This window comes from Triturus cristatus, chromosome 8 (assembly GCF_964204655.1).
Source record: "Triturus cristatus chromosome 8, aTriCri1.1, whole genome shotgun sequence".
NCBI classification, from domain to species: domain Eukaryota; kingdom Metazoa; phylum Chordata; class Amphibia; order Caudata; family Salamandridae; genus Triturus; species Triturus cristatus.
Window position 1 is genome coordinate 1,233,673,501 of NC_140591.1, and position 22,603 is coordinate 1,233,696,103.

Here is a 22,603-nt window from a genome sequence, read left to right on the forward strand (position 1 = left end):
TCGAAGTGCATTCAGTTGCACAAATGTGCACTCTCACGCTGTAGTATAGCCGTGTATGCTGTCACACTGTGACATTGGTCCACATCATACTATCGAGCAGTCCCGCATGCTGTGATATGATAGTGAAACTGTCACACAATAGATATTTCAGTGGACATTATCACAATGTGTTAAGCAGTGCATTTTGATTGACACAGTGTTATAGAAGCACCTGAAGTTAAATAAATATAGTGTATAGAGTTTTACTTTATGTTAGAGTCCATGCTGTCTGAAATGTAGTATTGCACACGGTCATATTGCCATAATGCCATACTTCAATAGTAGTGTAGTGGCGCATCATTAGTGAGGTATTCCCGCGCTGCCTTATAGCACAACGAGTCCGAGATATATATGGTCGCTCGCACTAGCCTCGGTAGCTCAGCTGCCCTATATAGCAGATAATGGGGCCGCGCAGGCACATTTTTAGCAGCGGTGACAGCAGGCGCTGCCTCCCTCGCAGTCAGGATTTCCACAGCAAGCTGTTTCCTGCCTGGTGATGGGCCTGTGTGGGGGAGGGGCATGAGGTAAGGAGCGGCGGAGGCGCAGGCCCCTCCCCCGCCGTCGCTGCTCACTGGACCGCCGTGCTGAGGCGAGGGGCGGAGCCGAGCGGGGGCAGCCGGTGTTACTCGCGGTCATTGCAGCCTGCATCTCTGCAGCAAGGGGCTGGCGCTGAGAGGGAGGGGGCCGTCATACCGTCTCCTGAATGCTGCATATATATACTGCACCTGACTGAAAGAGGTTGAGCCGGCCGGTCGTGCACTATAGAGCTGCTTCCGAAAGGGCCTGGTTGCTATATCCGGGGATACCTCTCTCGTCCATCCTGCCTGCACACACTGCCTGTTCCGGGACGCCGGTGAAGGTGAAACCCAGAGAAAAGCCTTAGTCGCCGGATGACTGTGGCTTGCTGCTGCTGGGGAGGTGCAGCACCCCGGCAACGCGCAGAGAGCGCCCTGAGAAGCTAGCTGTTCATTCAGTACAGCCTTGATCTTCCCGCGAGAGCTCCCGAGGGCATCCGGCAGGCAACGGAGCAACCGAACTAGGCATCCTGGGAGGCGACTGTATTGGCTACAGGACCGACGTGCTGTCTTCACCCATAGAAGCAGGTAAAAGGGCCGGCTGGCTATCTCGGAAGAAGCAGAGCCCTGCAAAGCAGCAGCCTGGAAAGCATCTCTGACTGCAACCCCCAGACACAAAGGCTTCGAGGAGCAGCGCCGGCACGCTGCAGAGCCTGACACCGGGTTGCACCGTTGCTGAGTTCAGTCCGCACAGCGCCCACCGCAAACATGATGCAAATTTCGGACTCGTACAACCAGAAGCACTCCCTGTTCAACGCCATGAACCGGTTCATCGGCGCCGTGAATAACATGGACCAGACGGTGATGGTGCCCAGCCTGCTGCGGGACGTGCCCCTGGACAGCGAGGAGGAGGACGACGACGACAAGGGCACTCTGCAGCATCACCACACGGCAGCCGTCTACTTCACCGCCCCGCGCCGGGACATGCACAGCTACTACGTGCTGCTCAAGTCCATCCGCAACGACATCGAGTGGGGCGTGCTGCAGGGCGAGGAGCGCCACAAAAAGGACAAACTCCCCACCAACGGCCCCGCGGTGGAGGCCGGGCGGCCCGAGGACCAGCCTGAGGCCGAGGAGGAGGAGGAGGACCTCCAGCAGCAATTCCACTACCACCTCTGCGGCCTGCACTCCGTGCTGGGCAAGCTCACGCGCAAGGCGCACCTCCTGACCAACCGCTACAAGGAGGAGATCGGGGGCTTCGCCAGCTGGGCACACTGAGGTCACACCCCAGCAAAGACTTGGAAACCTGCCCTCCGCCCCAAACTGTCTATTTTTTGTTATAAATATATATTTTGGGGACGATGCTGTTTTGTACTGATTTTTTTTCTTTTTTTTTTTTTTCTTTGTATTTCCGTTGGGGTGGATGGCAGAGTAAATGGTGATTGGAGAAGGGACACTGCTCTTAAGAAAGGTGGCATTAGTAACTCGTTGTGCTGACCTGCAGAAATGTATTCCCGTTGACTGTTTTATGCATAAAAATGACCAGAACTCCCACTGGCATTATGTTCGAGGCACTGATTGAACTAGATTTAAACGGGTATCCATTCACCTTTTGACCCCCCCACCTGTGAAGATATATCAACTACAGGAAGGAGCCCTGAAAACGTACAAATAGTGTCCCTCCTTAAGGCGGACAGACTGGTCTTATGGTAATTGTTGGCAATTTGGACGTATGTATCCATTTTAAACGGCTGCAGGCTCAAGTCGCGCGCATCTTTCTCGAGGTAACCTTTCTCCGTGACTCCTGTGAATTTAATGAAGCGCACACACACCCGTGATAATAATTGGCTAGATTAAAAAAAAAATACTTGGTGGTCCACATGATTCGACTCCCTAAATTTGAAGCCAAATTGGCCTCGATGTATCGTATTCTAACCGGTGTAGTTTGATGGACATACAACCCAGCCTGTGTCTGCTGCAATAAGCTTCTCCTAATACGCATAGATTGGGAGGTCTCTAGAACATGCACCAAAAATGGCATTATAAACTGTAAGTTCCATGGGGTAGGGGCGTGCCTTCCGCAGAGCCGCCAGTTGTGAGTTCTGGGAGGTACAGTATATTACATGCAGTCAGGGCTGGCTTGGGCGTGGTGGCAGCGCAATGCGAGTGAATATTGCATCACTTTTCTATTTTTTTGCACTAGTTTTGTAACAAACTGTATGGGCGCAGAGCTCTGGCCACCCACTCCCCTTGCATGCCGAAGCCGCGCTTTATTTTGTGGCTGAAGGGCGCACAGAGATGTATTTTTAATCGGTACTAGCTTTTTTTGATAAGGGGGGGGGGAACAAACTTTTGTATATAAGTTGTGCTGATACGTTTTCTCATCGAGAATGTAAATGCGGTGTGGACAGAGGCGTGGGAGGCTGTATTGAAGCCAATGACCATACTGATGTATCTTTCAGTAAATATTTGAATGTATTCCCCCTTTCAGCGACCATCTGAGAGTCCTACTGTATTTGGCATGGAAAAATGACGATGGCCCTGTCTGTAAACGCACATTTTGAAAATGTTTTTTTTAAAAAGCTAAATAAACTTTTTCTTAACATCACTGTAACGCATATTTTGTGAAAATGGGATGTATTAAATGAATTTTGGGTAAATTTTTCCTCCAGTATGCAATGATAAGAGTGGCTCAGTCTTAACTTGGTGAAATTTAACTCCATATAAATCCAGCTTGTGCAAGAATTACAGTGAAATACACGTATTGTTCAGAAGAGCAGAGCTGAATGTGTTAACTAAAAGCAGCGGATTGCAACTCAGCAAGTGCACGCACTAAGCGGTGGCATGAATGCATCATGGCCGAGAAGGAGCTTACCGTAAACTGCTCGGTGTGTCAAGTGGCCTGAGCGTGACTCATCAATAAAGTGTATGGTAATGCAGCTCAGTTGGTTAATGTGTATGTTGTCTGAAGTGCAGGCTCAGAATCCGTGTAGGGTAAGGAAGCTGGGGTCTTTGGTCTGCGAAGTATGAGAGTAGCCAGGCTGGTGAAGATTACAATCCTAGAAAGGATGTTCATGCGGCTAATGCACCTGTTGTGCACATATCGACATCTCCCGTTCTCGGGTTCCCGCATTAAAAAAGTGTGCTGCGAAGACGATGTGTTGTGTTGTGTTGATATACGTCCTTGCAAATCAGCTCAGTGGGTCAATGATTCGGTTGCAGAGATTACCTTTTTATGGGTAGGTCTCAAATGCCAGAACCAGAAAATAGTGAAGCAGGGGGTGTGAAAGTTTTTACTCAGTGTGCATATCGGAGACTTGATTGAAATGCTCGCTCACTTTTATCATTCTATGGGTAATAGAATGAACGTTTATCAGTTAGGTGAGTGACCGTGGTTAACAGAGCAGGTATAAAGTGGCTTACTTGGCTAGACATATAGTTATGGGTAAAATAATAATTAACCATTTGCATGCTGCAGTCAAGTCATTTAGTTACATGGATTCGGTCTCATCGTTGAAACTGTAGAAATTGAGTGGAGAAGCATTGTATAAAGCGCTCAGTTACCAGCTTTGCATAGTAGAGTTACAGATGGAGTACATGCATGTATCCCGCAGCTTTATATACAGACCTCCCCAGCAGGTGCTCAACCCACTGGGCTTTTCTTCCCCCTTAGTTTGAGGTTTAAATCCCAGTGGGGCTATTCAGAATTTTATCTTTCCAACGTCGATAACATGCTAATGTTGGCCGGTGTTGCTTATTACCAGGGACAGACTACCTCACAAAATAGGCCTCTGGCATCAACAGAAAAGTGGCCACCATTGGCGAAGGAGATAGCTTTAAAAAGTGTTAATACCAGTGAAATCGGTAAGAAACTGGCACATCTCGCCCAAAAACCGACCCGCAACTGCTAAAAAAAAAAACGCCCCCCCCCCCCCAACACACAGATATGTCTGACCAGCCAATCGGGCCCTACCTGGTTGGCCTATAGGCCAGTTCTACTCTGGTTTTAACACGTACTATTGTAGTTTTTAAATACTTCTTAGTTCTAAAAAATAAATAAAAGCGTTTAATGTGGTGTGTGTGTGTACAGGGGTTGAAGTCAAATGGGGGTTCTTAAAGGAAGGGGACGGACCCCTGTCCGGGCAGTAAAACACGTTCCATCCCACACCCCACCACCTCTTTCTGCGGTACTTGAAACCATGCAGGCATAAATGTGACCGGGCAGGAGAAACCGCAAGCCTCGGGCTCCGAGAGGGAGAACGTCTTGTTTTAAAGACCCCTCCCCCATGAGCCTGGCGCCCCGCCCTCCCGCCGACGTTAGGTCATGAACCTTTTGTCACGCAGAACACACTCTCAGCTGTTAGATTGGTTTTGTTCCAGCCTGTGGGGAAGGTGGCCGGCTGATGGTGCGGGGTAATTGGCAGGAAGCTCAGAAGAATGCCCCCGGAGCGCTTCCCATTACAGTCGAGGCGATCTATTGCTGCCAATGAACAAAAGGGCTGATTAAGCTAGCGCCTAGAGTGGAGAATGCTTTACATGCCGCGTGGGACGGGCGGAACTCGAGCTGCAGCATTACTGAGCAGTGCATCAAAGGGCTACCAAACTTGATTGGCCGCCTCTCCCAGCTTCGGTCTGCCACTCCGTTTCTTACTTTTTTTTTTTTTAACCTACAGGTATTTTTAAGGCAACTTCCGCTCTTACTGCTTCGTCGTCAGTATATGTAATTTGAGTACATAGATCTACTTATCGTTCACCAGCACGCTTATTTCTGTTTCTTAAAAATATATCTCCTTTCACTACTCGAACGAAAATGTATACTCCGATATCGGCGTGTATCCTTCACGCCACGGGTTTAACCAGTAGGATAACTCGACATTTCATCCTTCTGAAAATTGGATAAAACGACAGTCACGGAGTCGGTAATATCACCAGCTCTCGCTTAAGACCCACGAGCATCGTGTATGCATTTCTGTAACTTAAAGGATGTCTTCATCTTTTATTCTACAGTCCTAAGTCATACGTCTGACCAGTATTATTCTTTTAAACTGGCCTTCAGCAAGGTGAGCCCAAAGGGTAAACTTGGTTATTTTTTTTACAAGCTAGTCCCTATTAAAGAACTGCTCATCAAAAGGCTAGGCTTGTCTCTCAGAGGCTTGACCCGGAAACAAATTGAGCTGCTGCTCGTCTCACATCTGGATGGTGCTAATGCCACTCCATGGCCTCACAGGCTCTGGCACCCGTTATGGGTTTCCACATGGCATATCTCGGCCGGTGCTTGAAGAATTATGAACATATCACCCCTACCCTTATGGAACTCCATTGGCTCTATTGCTGGCCCACACTGCCTTCAAAACCAGCTGCATCATTTAACAAGCATTTGCAATGCAATAGGTCTCGCATTTGTGAGTTTAAGCTATTGGCATTGTAAATGAGTGCCTTTTATTTATCTGTTATGTTAATTAACATAAATAAAACGCATTGTCATTTACCATGCAAATAGCTCAAACTCTTGTAAATGCGAGACCTATTTCAATTCGAACAAGCAGTCTCCATTGTCCTGGGCTGCTTGGAAAGTGAAGGCGCAACCGTGCAAAAAGTAAAAGGGCCAGTCCTCATGGGAGATACTAAGGCGGGACTAACATGCCTATTAATGCATCAGAAGCCAGCATTTACTAAGGACAATGACAAATATGGGTGGGTCTTAAATCAATACCCGAATACAGCATGCCTCGCAGAGCAGCGCATGCGCTGGCCAAGCCCAACCTTTGTCATCATGACCCTTACTTATCTTGCAGACAAGCTCACAGTTTCTTGTAGTTTCTCAGCACACCTGCAGCCAGGACACTGTGACTGCAGGCTAATAAGTGTAAAAAAGAAAAAAGACGACACCTTTTTCCATCTATATACAGAGGAGCTGAATAACAGCCTGTACCCATTAGCACTGTCCCAGTGCTTCTGGAGTTTAGGCAAGAGCTGAAGAATTGCATCTTAAATAAACATTGCATCACAATGCAGTCCCAGTCCACAGCCCCCTCTCCTATTACTATCCGACTATAAGCTTGTCTTTGGCCATGTAAAGAGCTCCACTGCCTTTTGGCTTGTTTCAAACTATAAAAATGCCATATTTGAGGTTTTTGTTGGGTAGTACGTATAGCTTTGATTTCTGCTTTTAAATGGCATTTTCTGTCTTTTTCGCGTTCTTTTTGACAAATATATATATATATATATATTTTTTCCCCCGAAACGTTAATTCTGAAGAAGGCCCATGATGCAACAATAGCAAGAGGAAGGGTAGCGCCTGTCCGGTTTGTGGGTTGAGCTGGAGGTGCCGTAGAGTGATTATGCTATAATGAATTACTTCTAACATTTGCTGGATCTAGGTGGGGTGTATGGTACATTTTACTTAAAAAATATAATCTGACAGTTTTTGTTCAAATTAAAATAACTTTTGTATATTTCAAATAACGCCTTCCACTGCTCAGGCTGCAGCCATATTATTTATTTTGGTCTTTATTAAGCTCAAATCAGGTCTTAACCCCTTATGGCTATGCCCATGGTGGTCATCAGGGCATCTCATATATATTTATTTAAATTCCTGGTGAATAGTGGGCTTTCTGCCCCCTTTGGGCAGATTGGGAGTAATCACCCAAGGGGGAAGAAGGACAGTCACCATAGTTTTGGTGGGGGGGGGGGGTTGACCATGCCCATAGTGGGCAGTCTCCACCTTAAATTTATTTTGATTTTATACCCTGGTGCCTGGTGGGCTTGCAGATCAAAGGTAACTACCCTCACCTGCCCCCAGTGAGAGCAAAAAGACTGTCTCCATGTTGGGCTGTGGGCATGGCCATGCCCATCGTGGGCAGCCCCCACCTCTATATTTTTTTTGAGAGTAGACTTTTATTCTTTCTGCCACTGAAGGGGCAGATGTGGGGTAACTACCTCCATCTTCCCCCGGGGCAGAAAGACTGAAATTTCTATGGCGGGTTGGGGAAGCATAGGCCTTGCTTAAAGGGCAGCTCCCCGCTGTCCCTTGTGCATAGTGGATGGTCCCTGCTTGGAGATTGCTCTTCTGTGGCAACCCCCAAGCATGGATCCACTGGGAAGAGGTACCATTCGAAATCAGAGATTCTCCCCTTTCCAACAATACCCCACATAAAAGATTTGGTGCTCGGGGGCTGAGATATGTCCGAGCAATGATTAAGTGGAAGTTAAACAAGCCCTTTGGCTAATTTTACTTGCACTTTACTGCAATGATGTCAGTGCGCCCAAAGCCAGTGTATGTATTTTCATTATGAATTTTTGGGAAAACATGAGGCTGGCAAGACAGCTCCAGCTGCCTCTAGCCCATCCCTAAAATGGATGAGGAGAAACCTGTTTTCCGTAAACAATAAATACACTGTGAGAAATGATAAAAGCAGCAGTCAGCAATATGGTATCATTTGAATATATGTTAAAGTCAAATTGAGGGGTTGAAGGGAACAGAAAGGAGTGGAGCCAGGGTACAAGTCCTAATAGAAGTGGGGGACTAACCTAGTTAGGCAGTTTGCAAGTGACCTCACGTTGTGTGGTATTACAGGAATTGACATCACTGGAAGTGGCATCACAAGCCACTACTTTAAGGGAACTGGCATCACAAGAATATGTGTTGTAGATGGGAGTAAACAAATAATGATTAAAGTGTAATTCCCCGTTAAAATATTTAGTTTGGTCTGATGTACGCATCTTGCGGAAAATAAATATCCAGGACGGGATATTTTAACACGGAGTTAAGACGCTGAAACCTTGGTAATATAGATCGTTCAGCGGTCTAGTTTCGCAGACGCCCTCCGACTGGGGTCACGTGATGCGAGCAACGACACACGCACGTTCGCATCACGTGACTTGAGAACGGAAGAGAAAAGGGGAAGGGCATGGAAAAGATGGTGAACTACACGGCACCAGGAGAGACGGAATACGTGAGAGGCGCACCACTCTTGACGAAGTAAGGGGGACGCAACCGGGGGCTAATGGCAGTATCATTTTAGACTACTATCACTCGAGTATACTATTGCAACACTCGGGAGTGTTACCTTACATTACAAGGGATTTGGCAGAAGGGGAATCCCGGCTCGCCTATAAGGGTGCGGAGCGGAGCAGATATACACGCTGGGTAACACTAGTAACTATGGTTCCCAGAGCCCTGTAAATTCTTAGGGTGTGTTTAAGCATTTCGTTGATACCAGCTTGATACGATGTATTGGTAAAGTTTTTGATACCAACTTCTTGTCAGGACACTACGAAAAAAATGACCACATGTATTGTGCATAGTTTAATATGAATGGAAGGATTATGTACATTTGCTTGATCTTCCTCCTACAGTGTGTGACTACAGAGGGTCGCTCTCTACTCCAGTGCCTGTTCGAGCAATTTACTTGATAAACTCTGGTAAGAAGCGGGACAGGTAGAACATCATATGCCCTCCTGTGATTCAATATGGACATCCTTGATTATGAGAGGGCCAGTAGTACCTGGATCCCTTTTAACTGCACATTGGCATTTTGGAATGGTTTTTTCTCACTTGTTGCAGCACGTTTCTTCCTTTCTTTTGTGTGAAGTATAATTATTAATGGATATTAAGCACAAAATATGAGCTTAACATGATACCATTATGAGGGCCAATGTTTGCCCATTTGATCGATTTAGGTGGATTTTGCACCATATATGTCATTAAATTTTGGTCACACCGATTGGGAGGTTGGCATTTTCTAGAGTTGGTATGGGGGCACACATTTTTTAAGATTGTCTCTGTGTTTTCTGTGTTAATGAAAGTCATTGGTATGTTTTTTACTTTTTCAGTTCCTATTGGGAAGAGTAAGTGACATCTTAGACTCCAAACTTACAGGTGGAGTATAAACCCACGATTGTGGGTAGTATGAGGGGTTGTAAAAAGGCATAGGGATCTGACTTGTCCTGAAGAATGCCGGAAAATTGATATTGTAACGGCAGAAACATGTTGACCGCTATGCAGAATGGAGGGGTGGTGAGCACCTAAATTAACTCACTCCACCACTATCCATTGGGTGTATATTTGTCTCTTTATATACGCCTTTTTTAATCTGACTAGGGAATCCAGGAATAAAATTGATATTGAGATATCCCTGGGCCAGTTTTAACATTTATTATTTCTGCACTAAAGGATCCTGCCTTTTTTGTTTGTTTGTATCACTGTTGTATTGTTTACCCCTCCCTATTGCTCCGCCTCTAGCGTTGGTTTGCGCAGAGGCGTTTGTAGCAGCCCGATGATGAAGCATGCCACAACTTGTTGTGGGTGAGGGCAGTTTTCACAGAGTGTGTGTGCTCCCGGTGATCAGCCTAGCACTTGCTGAATAATATTTGGCCTTCCCCCTACCTCCTTGTTTGTGGGTTATCACAAGAAGTGGCATCAGCTCCTAAGCCCTCACATATATATTTAGCACGTCTATCATGTGTACGGTGGAGCGCACTGCAAATATAAGACCAGCACAGTGAGCTATAAAAGATATGTGACTTCTACACCATGTAACACATCCTATACATTCTTTTACAAACATATTTATTGTAAATGTAATATGCACGTCTAATACAAAGCGCTCCGACACCCTGCATTGGGATGAGTAGTGCTATACGAGAAAAAATAGTGGTACTTAAATTATTTCAACGCCTTCCCAATGGTAGTAAGCTATGTATAATTGCCATTTATTTTGTGTAAATACTGGAAAAGACCAACACATCTGACATTCTCACAGTGCATGCATATCTCCTAAACAGGGACTGAACAAAGTGAAAATCTTCCTGGCTTAAGTATGTGTGAACTGCTAACTAGTTTTGAGCCTTTGTTTCCCCTATGCTTCATTTGCATCAGGTGTGAGGCTCCTGCCGGCTCCCAGCCAAGAGACTCGAACAAAAGGAGGCCTGATGACCCCTCAAATTCGGCCTTTGTTATGGGCCCAGCAGGAGTTTAAAATGAGAAAGGCCCATCACCGCCTGCAAGTTGTTGCTTGTTGCAGATGGAAAACAGACAACGTGCAGGCGCTGATGAAAGTGTCCTGGTGTTTGAAAACTGCACCAGTACGAGTTCAGCACATTATTTAGTGGGGCCCAACTTCTTGGCAGGGTGGACGGCGTTCACCCTGTCAAAATAGTGGGTGGATGCCGTCGACCCGTGTGTACCCCCGACTCGTGCCAAGAGTGGAGCCGATTTTAAAATAAAGGAGGGATGCTAGAAGTATACAAATATAACAAATTGAGTAGCAACAGCAGAAAATATTGATTGAGCACAAGGAAGAAAAGCATTAGTGGGGCTGTATGCTGCGGACTGGCAATGTGTAGACCTCCCTAACACATCAGATTACACACGACCTAGTACTATCTGTGGAAACGTTTCTTTGTATTTATTTGAAAACAACACTGCTTCAAATTTCTCAATCATGCTGTCAATATAAGCACTCTCCAACAAGGCTATCTAAAATTGTGAAATGAGCAATTCAACCTGAAAGAAAAATAATCTTTTTAAAATTTGCAGCAAAAGATCTTTTATTACCCAAAAAAGTTAAGGCCAGTTTTGCTCCAACCAAGAACTTTTTGCATAAAGTGCAGGTGGTGTCACAGGGTTACAACACAGCGGTTCATTTTGGTTTCAGGAACTGTCGGGGGGCATAGGAGCTGACATGCTATGTATCCCATTCGACACCGAAAGGCCTAAATACTGATCTTTAATGTCCATCTTCCGCACATCCAATTCTAGGTTCAGATTTGCTATACGTTTATTGGGACAATTGTCCATAAAACATTCTAAAAAAACCAAAAAAAGGCACATAATAAATCACGCTAAAACCACAAGTACGCACAAATAAAAATACTGTTTATTCTAAATCATTATGAAACACTGCCTATCAGTAATCCCATTGCATTTAGACCTCGAATACGTTTGAAACATAGGGGGTCTTAATAACAATGCAGACAGGCTTATAAAAAACGCAATCCATGAAAATATGACACAAGGAACATTTCACTTTCAGGGGGCACATACAGAAATATTTTTCATCCCGTACATCAATATACCATTTAACAGTTGAGAGAGTTGGGTTACTCCCCACTCTCACTTTTTAAATATTTCATTGCACAGCCCGGTTTCAGGTGAACAAGTCCGATATGCGAAAACAGCTTCCTGCCCAAGAAACCTCAGTGTGGAGCTTATGGAAGGTTTTTTTCTGAGTGAGCCATTTCCATTGTACAACCTACTTTTTAGGTCTCGCTGGCGAGATTTAATGATTTAGAGGAGATTTCTCTAGTGGGGTTTAAGCTCCGCCCCTCTTTTCCATTGGCTGGCGTCACCGCTTATGCTAAATGGTGGGCAGCCATTAGCAAAGAGCGTCTAGTGACGTACACTTTTCTCTTTTAGAGCCGTCCCAGTTGGACTGGCTCGGTTACTTTACTTTTGTAGTAAAGCCTTTTCTTATCTTTATGGGGTCATGTGTTTCAAACATATGGCCCCATAAAGACAAGAGATCAGCTGCAGTGCAGTCCTCTTTCACTTTCGGTACCGCGTTGCTCTGCCATGTTGTTTTTGCCCTCACTTTTTTGTGTGCTCTTTGTCACTACCACTTCCTGCGCGGGCCACACTCTGCAGTCAGTGCTGCCTGAGCCCTCCTCCCATCTCTGCCTACGCCGCCGCTACCAGTTGGCCGCTCGCGCCGCTTCCAGGGGTTTCCTTTCAACCATGCCATAAAAATAACACGTCTGCCTCCCTAAAATGTGAATGCTTATCGGTAATGGAACCGGATTTATTCTAAGTTCCACAGCGTGTGCGTTCAAGATGGCTCCAGTAATCAGTGTTTGGTGCATCAAACGTACTTCACCCACCCGGACTGTACCTTAACTCTCATACGTCAATGCTCCAAGGCTAGCAGGGAAGCCACGCCTACGCCTCAACCTCGCTCGCCAGGACTTGTCGCCCATGCATCCAGGCAGCTGGGGAAGCTGCTGATCGAGGACAAGGTTTTTAACCAAATCCTCTACTACCTGCCCCATCTCTACAAACTCAACCGGGATGTACTTCGAGAACTTAAAGACAGGATGGCCCATTGGTAAAAGCACCGCTATGCTGATAAGTGGGCGCCTGCAAATTATACTTAGTATTTCTCAAATTACAAGTGAAAACATCTCGCCCCTCCTCCCAGTCAAGTGCTGCTTTATGCATTTTTGTTAAAAAGATCAAGAAAAGGTATTGTGCCGCCCTTCTCAAGAATGCTTTACTCCATTAAATCCTAATTTATAGGACATGAACCATAAACACCTCTGTATTTACCTGTGCTCCTGCCCCCCTCCTGTTGTCCGCATTCTCTTTATTACCGCCCTCCTCCCCACTTGCGGTGACCCTTGAGGTAACCAGTCTCCTCCGCTCCTGTTTTCCATTTTTACCAGGCCCCCGCCCCATCCTGTTGTTCGTGTTAAACATGCTCCCGCCCCCCTCCTGTTATCTGCACTTTTGTTTTGTGTCCACCACCTACTCACTTGTGGCGGCCCGTGCGGTGCTCCACCCTTGGCACACCACAGTTTGTTTAAATGCTGAACAGATTCAGCAAAAAGCACTGGCAAAGCCAAAATGTGGGGCCTATTGGCTTTGCCAATGCTTTTTTTTGAATTGCAGTACTCAACTTCCTGGCTTGAAGATCCAAAGGCTGGGAGCTGGCAGACAGCATCTGGCGCGGAGGTAGGCTGGGAGTCTCTGGGTGGAAGGCTGGGGCAATGATTATGCAGCACTTGTTTGAGGGTAGGGTTCCCGGGGCCTTTTTGCCTTGGGCCCTGCTTTTCACTTTTACTCCGGCACCAACAGCCGGCCCGAGCACTTCGGAATCCCAGTTGTTGGTGTCGGAGTCTCAGATCATTTACTAATCGTATACAATAAAACATTAAATACACCCTGCCTCTTTATCTCCTCCACATAATTATATATTTACTTCCGAACAAGGGGGGATATCACTCAACAAAGTCCAGTCTCGTGGGTGGTTCTGTCACGTGGACCCAAAACTTGGATTCAGTCACTTGCCACACTATTAATTAGTTGCCCACCCCGGGTCCCTGAACCAAATGAATTCCTAATAATTGCAGTCTGGAGGGGTGGGGGCGGAGATGTCAGCCCACAGCCCTGTCATGTCCCCGGGTCATCCTCATACGACAATAAAGTGTGGCTCGGTGCAGGCCTACAGGCCGATGAGTTATTGCAGTGTAATGGGAGAGAATCCATTTTGCCTAATTGGGACCACGGCTGGAAGCTGATGCATAGTCTCCAAAGAATGGCTGGGGGTGGGGGTGGGCGATGTTTCACATGGTGAGGGTCTGTCCTTCTCCCTGGCAGGGTTTTAATTTCGTAACCGCTGGCTTTGTGTATACAGTGCATTGCAGTGATTAAAAGCGCCTTGTTTGATATCGTGCCCCCGTGGCACGCTCAAAAGTTCACTGCGCAAAGACAATGACCTCACCAACCACTCCGCACCCTTCGCTTCAGACCTTGTCCCCGAGTGTTTTATTAGAAGGTATGCTCCTGGGTTCCTCACTTGTGTGTAGCAAGCAATCTATGTTACTTTTGTTGCGATTAAAAGCAAAGCAAAAAAAAGGCTAAAATTGTGTATGGAAAAACTAGCTATCAAATGCAGAAATGTGGTGACAGCAGGGTGCCGTTATCCACAGAAGTGCCGTCTTTACTTCTTTATATGCAATCTATATTTATAAAATATTCATGTGATATGTGCGTGGGAGCGTGTTTAATCTACTGATAAGCGAGAACGTCAGGGTGGGTGTTAAAGTCACGGTTGTAAACTTCATCTGAAGGGTAGTGCAGAAGACAGCCGAAGATTAGCCGCAAAGCTGTAAGGGGTCAATCAGGTGCATGGGCAGGGTCAAGGATGACAACTTTCTTAGTACAGCACCTGTCTAGGATCACACAGTGAACACCGAGTGCCTTCCCTTGAGTGTTTCTAAAGCAAATGGAGGCCTTGCAATGTTAATTATTCCGAAAGAACTGCTCACAGGAATGCAAAGTTCTGTAGGGACAGCAGTCTGAGGATTTCCAGTGTGCTTTTGATATTTTCTTTTATATTTTGCTGCAAGAACACTCGGTTCATGCTTGCCACCTTCTTGCCTCCATGACCGTTCACTTAAAATGATTTTAAATTAAGGGAACTGAAAATGATTTTAAATGACAATAACTTTTATTTGTGTTTTAAAAACAAAACCTAAATGAAAGGCATTGTCATTTGCTATGCCAGTAGCTCAAACTCGCGTAAATGCGAGACCTAATGCATTGCAAATTGTGTGTGGTTGGGTGTGGTTGTGTGTGTGGTTGTGTCACGGGGCAGCAAAGAGGACAGAAGGAGAAAAAGTCACAGAATCACGGGGGCAGCGAAGGGGACAAGAGGAGAAAAAGGCACAGACTCACGAGGGCAGCGAAGGGGACAGGAGAAAAAAAAGCCACAGAATCACGGGGGCAGCGAAGAGGAAAGGAGAAAAAAAAGGCACAGAATCACGGGACAGCGAAGGGGACAGAAGGAGAAAAAAGGCACAGAATCACGGGGGCAGCGAAGGGGACAGAAGGAGAAAACAAGCATTGAAAATGCAATAGGTCTCGCCTTTGATTAAGTTAAAGCCATTTGCTTTGCTAATGTTATTTTATTGCAAAGCAAATGGCTTTAACTTAATAAAAGGCGAGGCCTATTGCATTTTCAATGCTTGTTTAGATGACTCTCTCGGAGATTGTTTGCTTGGAAAGGAAGTCCATATTACAATTGTGCCCAAAAGGAATGCATTCCTGTAACGTCTCTTATCCTAAGTTGAACGTCCCTGCTTATTGAGAAACCTCAAAATGTGGGCATTAGCTTACAGATGCCAAGGAACCAAATTCGATTCCCTTTTTATACTTTGTATCATGGCTCCTGGCAGAAGCGACAATAACCTCCTTAGGACAACCCCCTCCACCACATTCCAGTTACAGAATGGGCAAGAGCAAGAATCTGTGCCCCACACAACACCTGGCGGGGTCTTTTCCCGTCATTGGTTTTCATAAAATGAGTGAGTGCCAAGCCCACATACCCCTGGTTAAACTTAACCAGGCATCCAGCTTGTAACTTGAATCTGGACTTGATAATCCTTATGTGAGCGTCCCACTTTAAACACCTATAAAAAGTCAACCCTAAGTACTTGTAGGAGTCCACCACTTCCACCTCTAGTGAATTCAAATCCCATTTAAAATGATTTACTTTTTTCCCAAAAACATTGCCTTTGTTTTCTCTAGATTACTTTTCAAGGAATTCTCTTTACTGTATGCATCGAGGGATTCCAATTTCCTCTGCAAACCAAGGGGGTATAGTCTAACACAGGGGTACTCATAGTACGGCCCGCGGGCCGCCAGCGGCCCGGCAAGCCTTCCTTGGTGGCCCGCGGACCTTGCCGTCATCATATGCCTTTGGGGGCCGGGCGGTTCTTTTAAATAAAATTCACTTGTTAATGGCTTTGTTGTACTTCACCTCTTCTTAGCGCCCCTGCATCTCCACTCTGATTGAGTGGAGATGCAGGGGCACTAAGAAGAGGTGAAAAACAACAAAGCCTCATTAACAAGTGAATGGTCTTTAAAAGACCCGTGAAGTACTTGGGTGCGGCGGCTGTGTGCGAGAAAGTTTGTGAGTACCCCTGGTCTAAAGCCTCGCGTCTCTTGTTTAGAAGAGTCTGCAGCCTCTGCCTACGACACAAGACTGTGTGAGGTCCACTAATAGTGCTACAAAAAGGGCAGGGACGCACTCAGCCAACAACAGGTGATGCCGGGTGAATGAGTGACTTAGAGTGCTTTATGCAACATCCGTCAGAGGCTTCTAAGCACTGCGTCACACCGGGATTCTGACGTTGAAATGGAAGGGTGGTTTGAAAAGGCAACGGAGTGCGGAGGGGCCTGGGGGGGTTGAAAACACAACGGAGAGCGGGAGGGGGTGGGTCAAAACACACCAGAAGGGCGGGGCTGAAGAAGCCGTACTGTGGACCCTACATCTGTAAAAACACTGCAGACGTTTTGTTTCTGATAGAAAATCAGAGAGCAGGAGAGATTGCTCAGTGACTGCAGTTAGGTAACCCAGGAATATTTCGTAACGTGTTTACAACAGAGGCAGGTCTCATCTTTCTTGATGGAATGTTATAATTTTTTACTTTGGCAACTTGGAAAGACTAATCATATGCAGGAGAACGCATTCCTGTTTCCACTTGATATGCACGTTACATAAACAGAGGGAGGGAGACGGAGTGAGAGGGAGACAGAGAAGGAGAGGGAGGGAGAGGGAGGTAGGGAGACAGAGAGAGAGGGAGACACAGAGTGAGTGAGACAGAGTGAGTGAGACAGAGTGAGTGAGACAGAGTGGGAGGGAAACAGAGAGAAAGGGAGACAAACAGAGTGATGGAGACAGAGGGAGAAAGAGAGATGGAGAGAGGGAGGGAGACGGAGAGAGAGAGGGAGAGTGATAGAGAGAAGGGGAGAGAGAGAGAGAGGAAGGGAGACAGAGGGAGGGAGGGAGACAGAGAGAGGGAGGGAGACAGAGCGATAGATAGATAGATAGATAGATAGATAGATAGATAGATAATGTGTGAATGCCTGGTCTGGTGGCTCTGTGGACGAAGGCGTCCGCTGCAGGGGCCTGTACTCAACCTCATGGTCATAGTTTTTTTGGGGGGTCTAGCCCCGCCCCCCCCCACTGGCCCCGCCCCCACCGGTGCGGCCCTCAGCCAGAAACCACACTGTAAATTTGGCCCCCGAGAGAAAGTTTGTGAGTACCCCTGGTCTAACAGAATCAAATCATCCGCATTTAGCAGGCATGGGTTATGTCATACCCTAAATTTTGGCGAGAATTATTTTGATAATTTTAAGGCTGCTAGTAAGTCTACCAAAAATAGACTGAAAAGCAACAGAGCTAAGACACACCCCTATCGCTGGCCATTCTGAATTAGAATCCTTGATGATAATCTCCCAGACTTGTCAAGTTCTACCTGTGCCCAATTATTAGTATGTAACGCCTGGATCATACTAAGTAGTTCAGATGGTATTTACTGGAAGCAGAGAGTTTCCCAGAGCAGACCCCTGTCTACTGTATCGAAAGCCATATGGAAATCCATAAAGCAACAGTATAGCCTCTGATGAAGTGTCAAAGATTTCCGAATAATAGCCCAAAGAACAAGACAGTGATCTGCGCTAGAATGACCCCCTGGCCCATTTGTCCAGGTGTGACAATAATATTTCCTTCTCAGAAAATATCCAGGAGGCTAATCAATCTATAAATAATGTGAGAAATGTCCACGGTGGTTTGAGACCTATGGCCCCTGACTCCTCTATTACAGATGTGCGTGCCAGCAGACCAAGACAAGGCGTGGACGAGAGTCTGGGGCCCGTCTTTAGATTAGTGGAAAGTGAGTCCTCCAAATGATTTCTTAGCCGGCCACCTTTTTCTTCTGAAGCCACTTCAGGTACACCTTGGGTTCCTCGAGCCCCTGTGCACTGGTCCAATGAAAGTTTGGAGCTAAAGTTGAAATGTTTTTGACAAATGTACATATGGAAGTGGTGAGGGGTGGAAGAGTAGTGCTTTCGTTACTTGCAGAAGTAGTTGCTGGGGTACTTAGTATGAAGTCTTTTGGTACCTTATCCACTTTCTTCCGCCTCTTACTGGGCCTCTCACGCCCTTGACCCTTAGAATTCCCAAGTAGTGCCTTCTTATGGCGGAGGGTCGGAGGAGAGAAAGGCTCCAATTTTAGGTGCCACTTGAAAAACATCAAATTGTACCGAAGCCAGCAGAGCTGGAAGCCTCAATAACTCAAGCATTGCCTTGAAAACGGACAAAGAGGCTGCCTGCTCAGCCTAGGTGCCCTGCCTCCCATGATTTGGGGTCTAGAGGGGTTGGTGACTAGCCAAAGTAGGGAGAGGACAGCAAATGCCAAAATGCCAACATTCCAATTCTCATGAATGTGGCCAAAGTAAAAGCGGTTGGAAGGTGGGTGGCAGCAATGAGGCAGGGATGTAACATAGGATTTAGTTTTTCTTTTTGCTGAATCCCCCCCCCCCCCCCCCCCCCCCCCCGAGAACTCCATTATCCCCTTCCTTAAGCAATATCTTTTTTCCAGATCAGATGGTTCGGTTGTTTATTTTGGCTTCTCTGTGTTCTGGTGCCTGAGTCCTTTTTAATTGTAAGTGCAGAACGTAATGAGTACTGTATGCGCTACTAAAACCTGACCTAGAACAGCGTGTGATCTTTGGTTTGCATGCAGGTAACACAGGAGATTACGGTAATAGGATAATGCCACCTTTAATTTGAAACAGAGTTTCACGCAGGGGGAGGACGGGATGCGGGGGCGCTGATTACTGCCAGAGCTGAGCCTGCCAGCTGTGCAGCATGGCCTTTTCACAGTGACCCTCATTCAGCCCAGTGGCTCTAGTTAAAGGGGTTACTTGGCCCAACGGGGTCACAACAGGGGCGCAACTAGGGCCACATTTCAGGGGGGGGGGCTAATTCTTCCAGTAGTAGGAAATGTGGGGATGCAGGGGCTCTAAGAAGGGGTGAAAAAATGACAAAAGCCTCATTGACATACAAATGGTCCCAACGGGCGTTGCGCGCCTGGGTCACAACACGTAGTATTACAAAATGAGACCTTTGGGTGAAATACCAGGAAAAACATGCGGGGATTGCTGCAAAAGCACCAATTTTTGCATGTTATTCCCCAAATCTCATAGTCTGGAGTATTTCTTCTCTCTCTACTCTTGGGGAGTTAAACATGCCTCCTATATCTGTAAATCCAGGGGAAGGAGAGTGAGTAGGGGGAAGATACCAGCACACCTCGAATAAAGCCCATATCTTTGTGGACTGCAGCTCCGTTTTTTCGTCCTTTATACATTTCCAGTGCCTATTTCTTGCTTTCTTTCCACCAGTGACATAGTGTGTCAATGTACTGACGATAACCAGTTGCCCTTTCATTATGCCAAATTCCCCGACCCGGAAGAAGATACAGCATGCAGAGTGTAAATGGTTGAATGTTACTCTTAGCAATGTAAAGAAAAGGCTTCCCTGCAATTTAACAGGCCATGGGCCATGGGTACTCACAAACTTTCTCTCTGGGCCACATTTACAGTGTGGTTTTTGGCCGAGGGCCGCACCGGGGCGGGCGGGATCAGAGGGGGAGGGGCGGGGCTAAAGCAAAAATTGTGACCATGAGGTTGAACACAGGTCCCTGCAGCAGATGCCTTCGTCCACTGAGCCACCAGACCCGGCATACACACATCTCTCTCTCTCTCTCTCTCCCTCTCCCTCTCCCCCTCCACTCTCCCTCCCCCTCCCTCTCCCCCTCCCTCCCCCTCCCTGTCTCTCTCCCCCTGTCTCTCTCTCCCTGTCTCTCTCTCCCCCGTCGCCCTCCCCCCGTCGCCCTCCCTCCGTTGCCCTCCCTCCGTCGCCCTCCCTCTGTCTCCCTCCTCCCTCTCTGTCTCCCCCTCTGTCTCCCTCCTCCCTCTCTGTCTCCCTCCTCCCTCTCTGTCTCCCCCTCTGTCGCCCTCCCTCTGTCGCCCTCCCTCTGTCTCCCTCCCTCTGTCTTCCTCCCTGTCTCCCTCTCCCTCTCCCTCCCTCTGTCTCCCTCCCTCCCTGTCACCCTCCGTCTCCCTCCCTGTCTCCCTCCCTCTCCCTCTGTCTCTCTCCCTCCGTCTCCCTCCCTGTCTCCCTCCCTCTCCCTCCCTGTCTCCCTCCCTCTCCCTCTGTCTCTCTCCCTCCGTCTCCCTCCCTCTTCCTCCGTCTCCCTCCATCTCCCTCCCTCTCCCTCCCTCCCTCCCTCCCTCTCCCTCCATCTCCCTCCCTCTGTCTCCCTCCATCTCCCTCCCTCCGCCTCCCTCCCTCGGTCTCCCTCCCTCTGTCTCCCTCTCTCTGTCTCCCTCTATCTATCCCTGTCTTTCTCCCTGTCTCTCTCCCTCCCTCTGTCTCCCTCCCTCTACCTCAGTCTCTCACCCTCCGTCTCCTCCCTCTCCCTCTGTCTCTCTCCCTCCGTCTCCCTCTGTCTCCCTCCCTCCATTTCTTTATGTCTCCCTCCCTCTATCTCTCCCTGTCTCTCTCCCTCCCTCTGTCTCCCTCCCCCTGTCTCCCTCCCTCTGTCTCTCTCCCTCTGTCTGTCTCCCTCCGTCTCCCTCTGTCTCCCTCCATCACCCTCCGTCTCCCTCCCTCCCTCTGTCTCCCTCCGTCTCCCTCCCTCCCTCTGTCTCCCTCTCTCCGTCTATCTCTATCTCCCTCCCTCTATCTCTCCCTGTCTCTCTCCCTCTGTCTCCCTCCCTCTGTCTCTCTCCCTTTGTCTCCCTCTCTCTCCCTCTGTCACCCTCCGTCTCCCTCCCTCTCCCTCCCTGCCTCCCTCCCTCCCTCCCTCTGTCTCCCTCCATCTCCCTCCCTCCCTCTGCCTCCCTCCCTCCGTCTCTCTCTGTCTCCCACCCTCTATCTCTCCCTGTCTCTCTCCCTCTGTCTCTCTCTCTCTGTCTTCCTCTCCCTCCCTCTGTCACCCTCCGTCTCCCTCCCTCCCTCTCCCTCCCTGCCTCCCTCTCTGCCTCCCTCTCTCTGTCTCCCCCAGACTGCGCCTCTCTGTCTCCCTCTCTCTGTCACCCTTTGTCAACCTCTGTCTCCCTCCCTCTTCCTCTGTCTCCCTCTCCCTCCCTCCGTCACCCTCTGTCATCTCACCCCGTGTGTGTGTCAGCCCTCAGCCCGGGCTGAGACAGCTTCCCAGCGCGCACACAGCCGCACTGAGACAGCTTCCCAGCACGCACACACAGCCCCACCCGAGTACTTCACAGGTCTTTAAAAGACCATTTACATGTTAATAAAGCTTTGTTGTATTTCACCTCTTAGGCCCCTGCATCTCCACTTTGACAATCACTGGAATCCCCCGGCCCCCACAGAGCAGAGTCTCAGGGTCAGGGCTGCTGCACCCAGCAGTGTTTGCTAACACTATTTTATTTTTTATTTTTAAAACACAGGTAGGATGTCCGGCAAGGTCTGCGGGCCGCCAAGGAAGGCTTGCCGGGCCGCTGGCGGCCCGCGGGCTGTACTATGAGTAACCATGCTCTAGGCAGTTAAATGAAATAATTGAACAGAAACCTAGGGCAAATCTTATTTATTTATATGGACCAAAATTATGAGAATAGATGCATGACAAGGTAAAGAAACACCACCAGGAAGAATATATTACATAACATTAAGGATTTTATGTTTATTCACACTTAAATAAAGATGTCATAATCAATTCCGAAAAAATAACAATTCCATAGTTTAACATCCACACTCCATTCGTATCTGTAATCACACCAAATCATCCAACCAATAAAAGCAAGGAACACAAAAAAATATAGCTTATTTAAAATGTGAAATGTGCAACACAAAATCGGATGCTTCTAGACACTGGATACATAGGATTTTCTATATGAAAAACATGTGGCTAAAAGATGATAGTCTTCAATCATCAGCAATGATTTTGTGGTGCATATTTCAAATAATATATATTTTTTGTGTACCTTGTTTTTATTGGTTGGATGGTTTTAGTGTGATTGCAGATACGAATGGAGTGTGGATGTTAAAGTAGGGCATTGTTATTTTTCCGGAATTGATTATGACGTCTCTTTTTAGGTGTGAATAAGCATACAATCTTTAATTGATAGCTGTTCTCTATTATATTCTTCCTGGTGCCCTTTCTTTACCTTGCCAGGAATGTCTTCTCAGAAATGTAGTCCATATACATCAATAAGAGTTGCCTTAGGTTTCTTTCTGTTCATTGGAGGTTACTCTTAGTTCAGTTATTCTCACTTCTACATATCCTGCCCACTTCTGATCATCAAGCTGGCCTCACCATGCTGAAGGCCCAGTAGTGTTCATTGGTCTGCACTGAGATTGGTCCTGGAGGGGCAACAACCGAATACTAAATACAACCTGTGGGCACAACAGCAGGCCTGAGCGTAGTTCGCGTAGTTGTGCCTCGTGGAACTCCACGAAGTT

The 22,603-nt window shown here is 47.3% G+C and overlaps 1 protein-coding gene across 1 annotated transcript; it reads left to right on the plus strand.

Annotated features, from left to right (window-relative positions):
- Positions 1 to 673: 673 nt before the first annotated feature.
- Positions 674 to 3,162, plus strand: MID1IP1 (MID1 interacting protein 1). The gene has a single exon (XM_085622918.1). It carries the CDS (start codon positions 1,323 to 1,325, stop codon positions 1,830 to 1,832), a length of 510 nt encoding a protein of 169 aa, XP_085479044.1. The 5' UTR covers positions 674 to 1,322; the 3' UTR covers positions 1,833 to 3,162.
- Positions 3,163 to 22,603: the final 19,441 nt, after the last annotated feature.

Bases quoted from the DNA above. Each gene is read 5' to 3' on its own strand.
- MID1IP1 (XM_085622918.1), top strand. From the start codon at position 1,323: ATGATGCAAATTTCGGACTCGTACAACCAGAAGCACTCCCTGTTCAAC.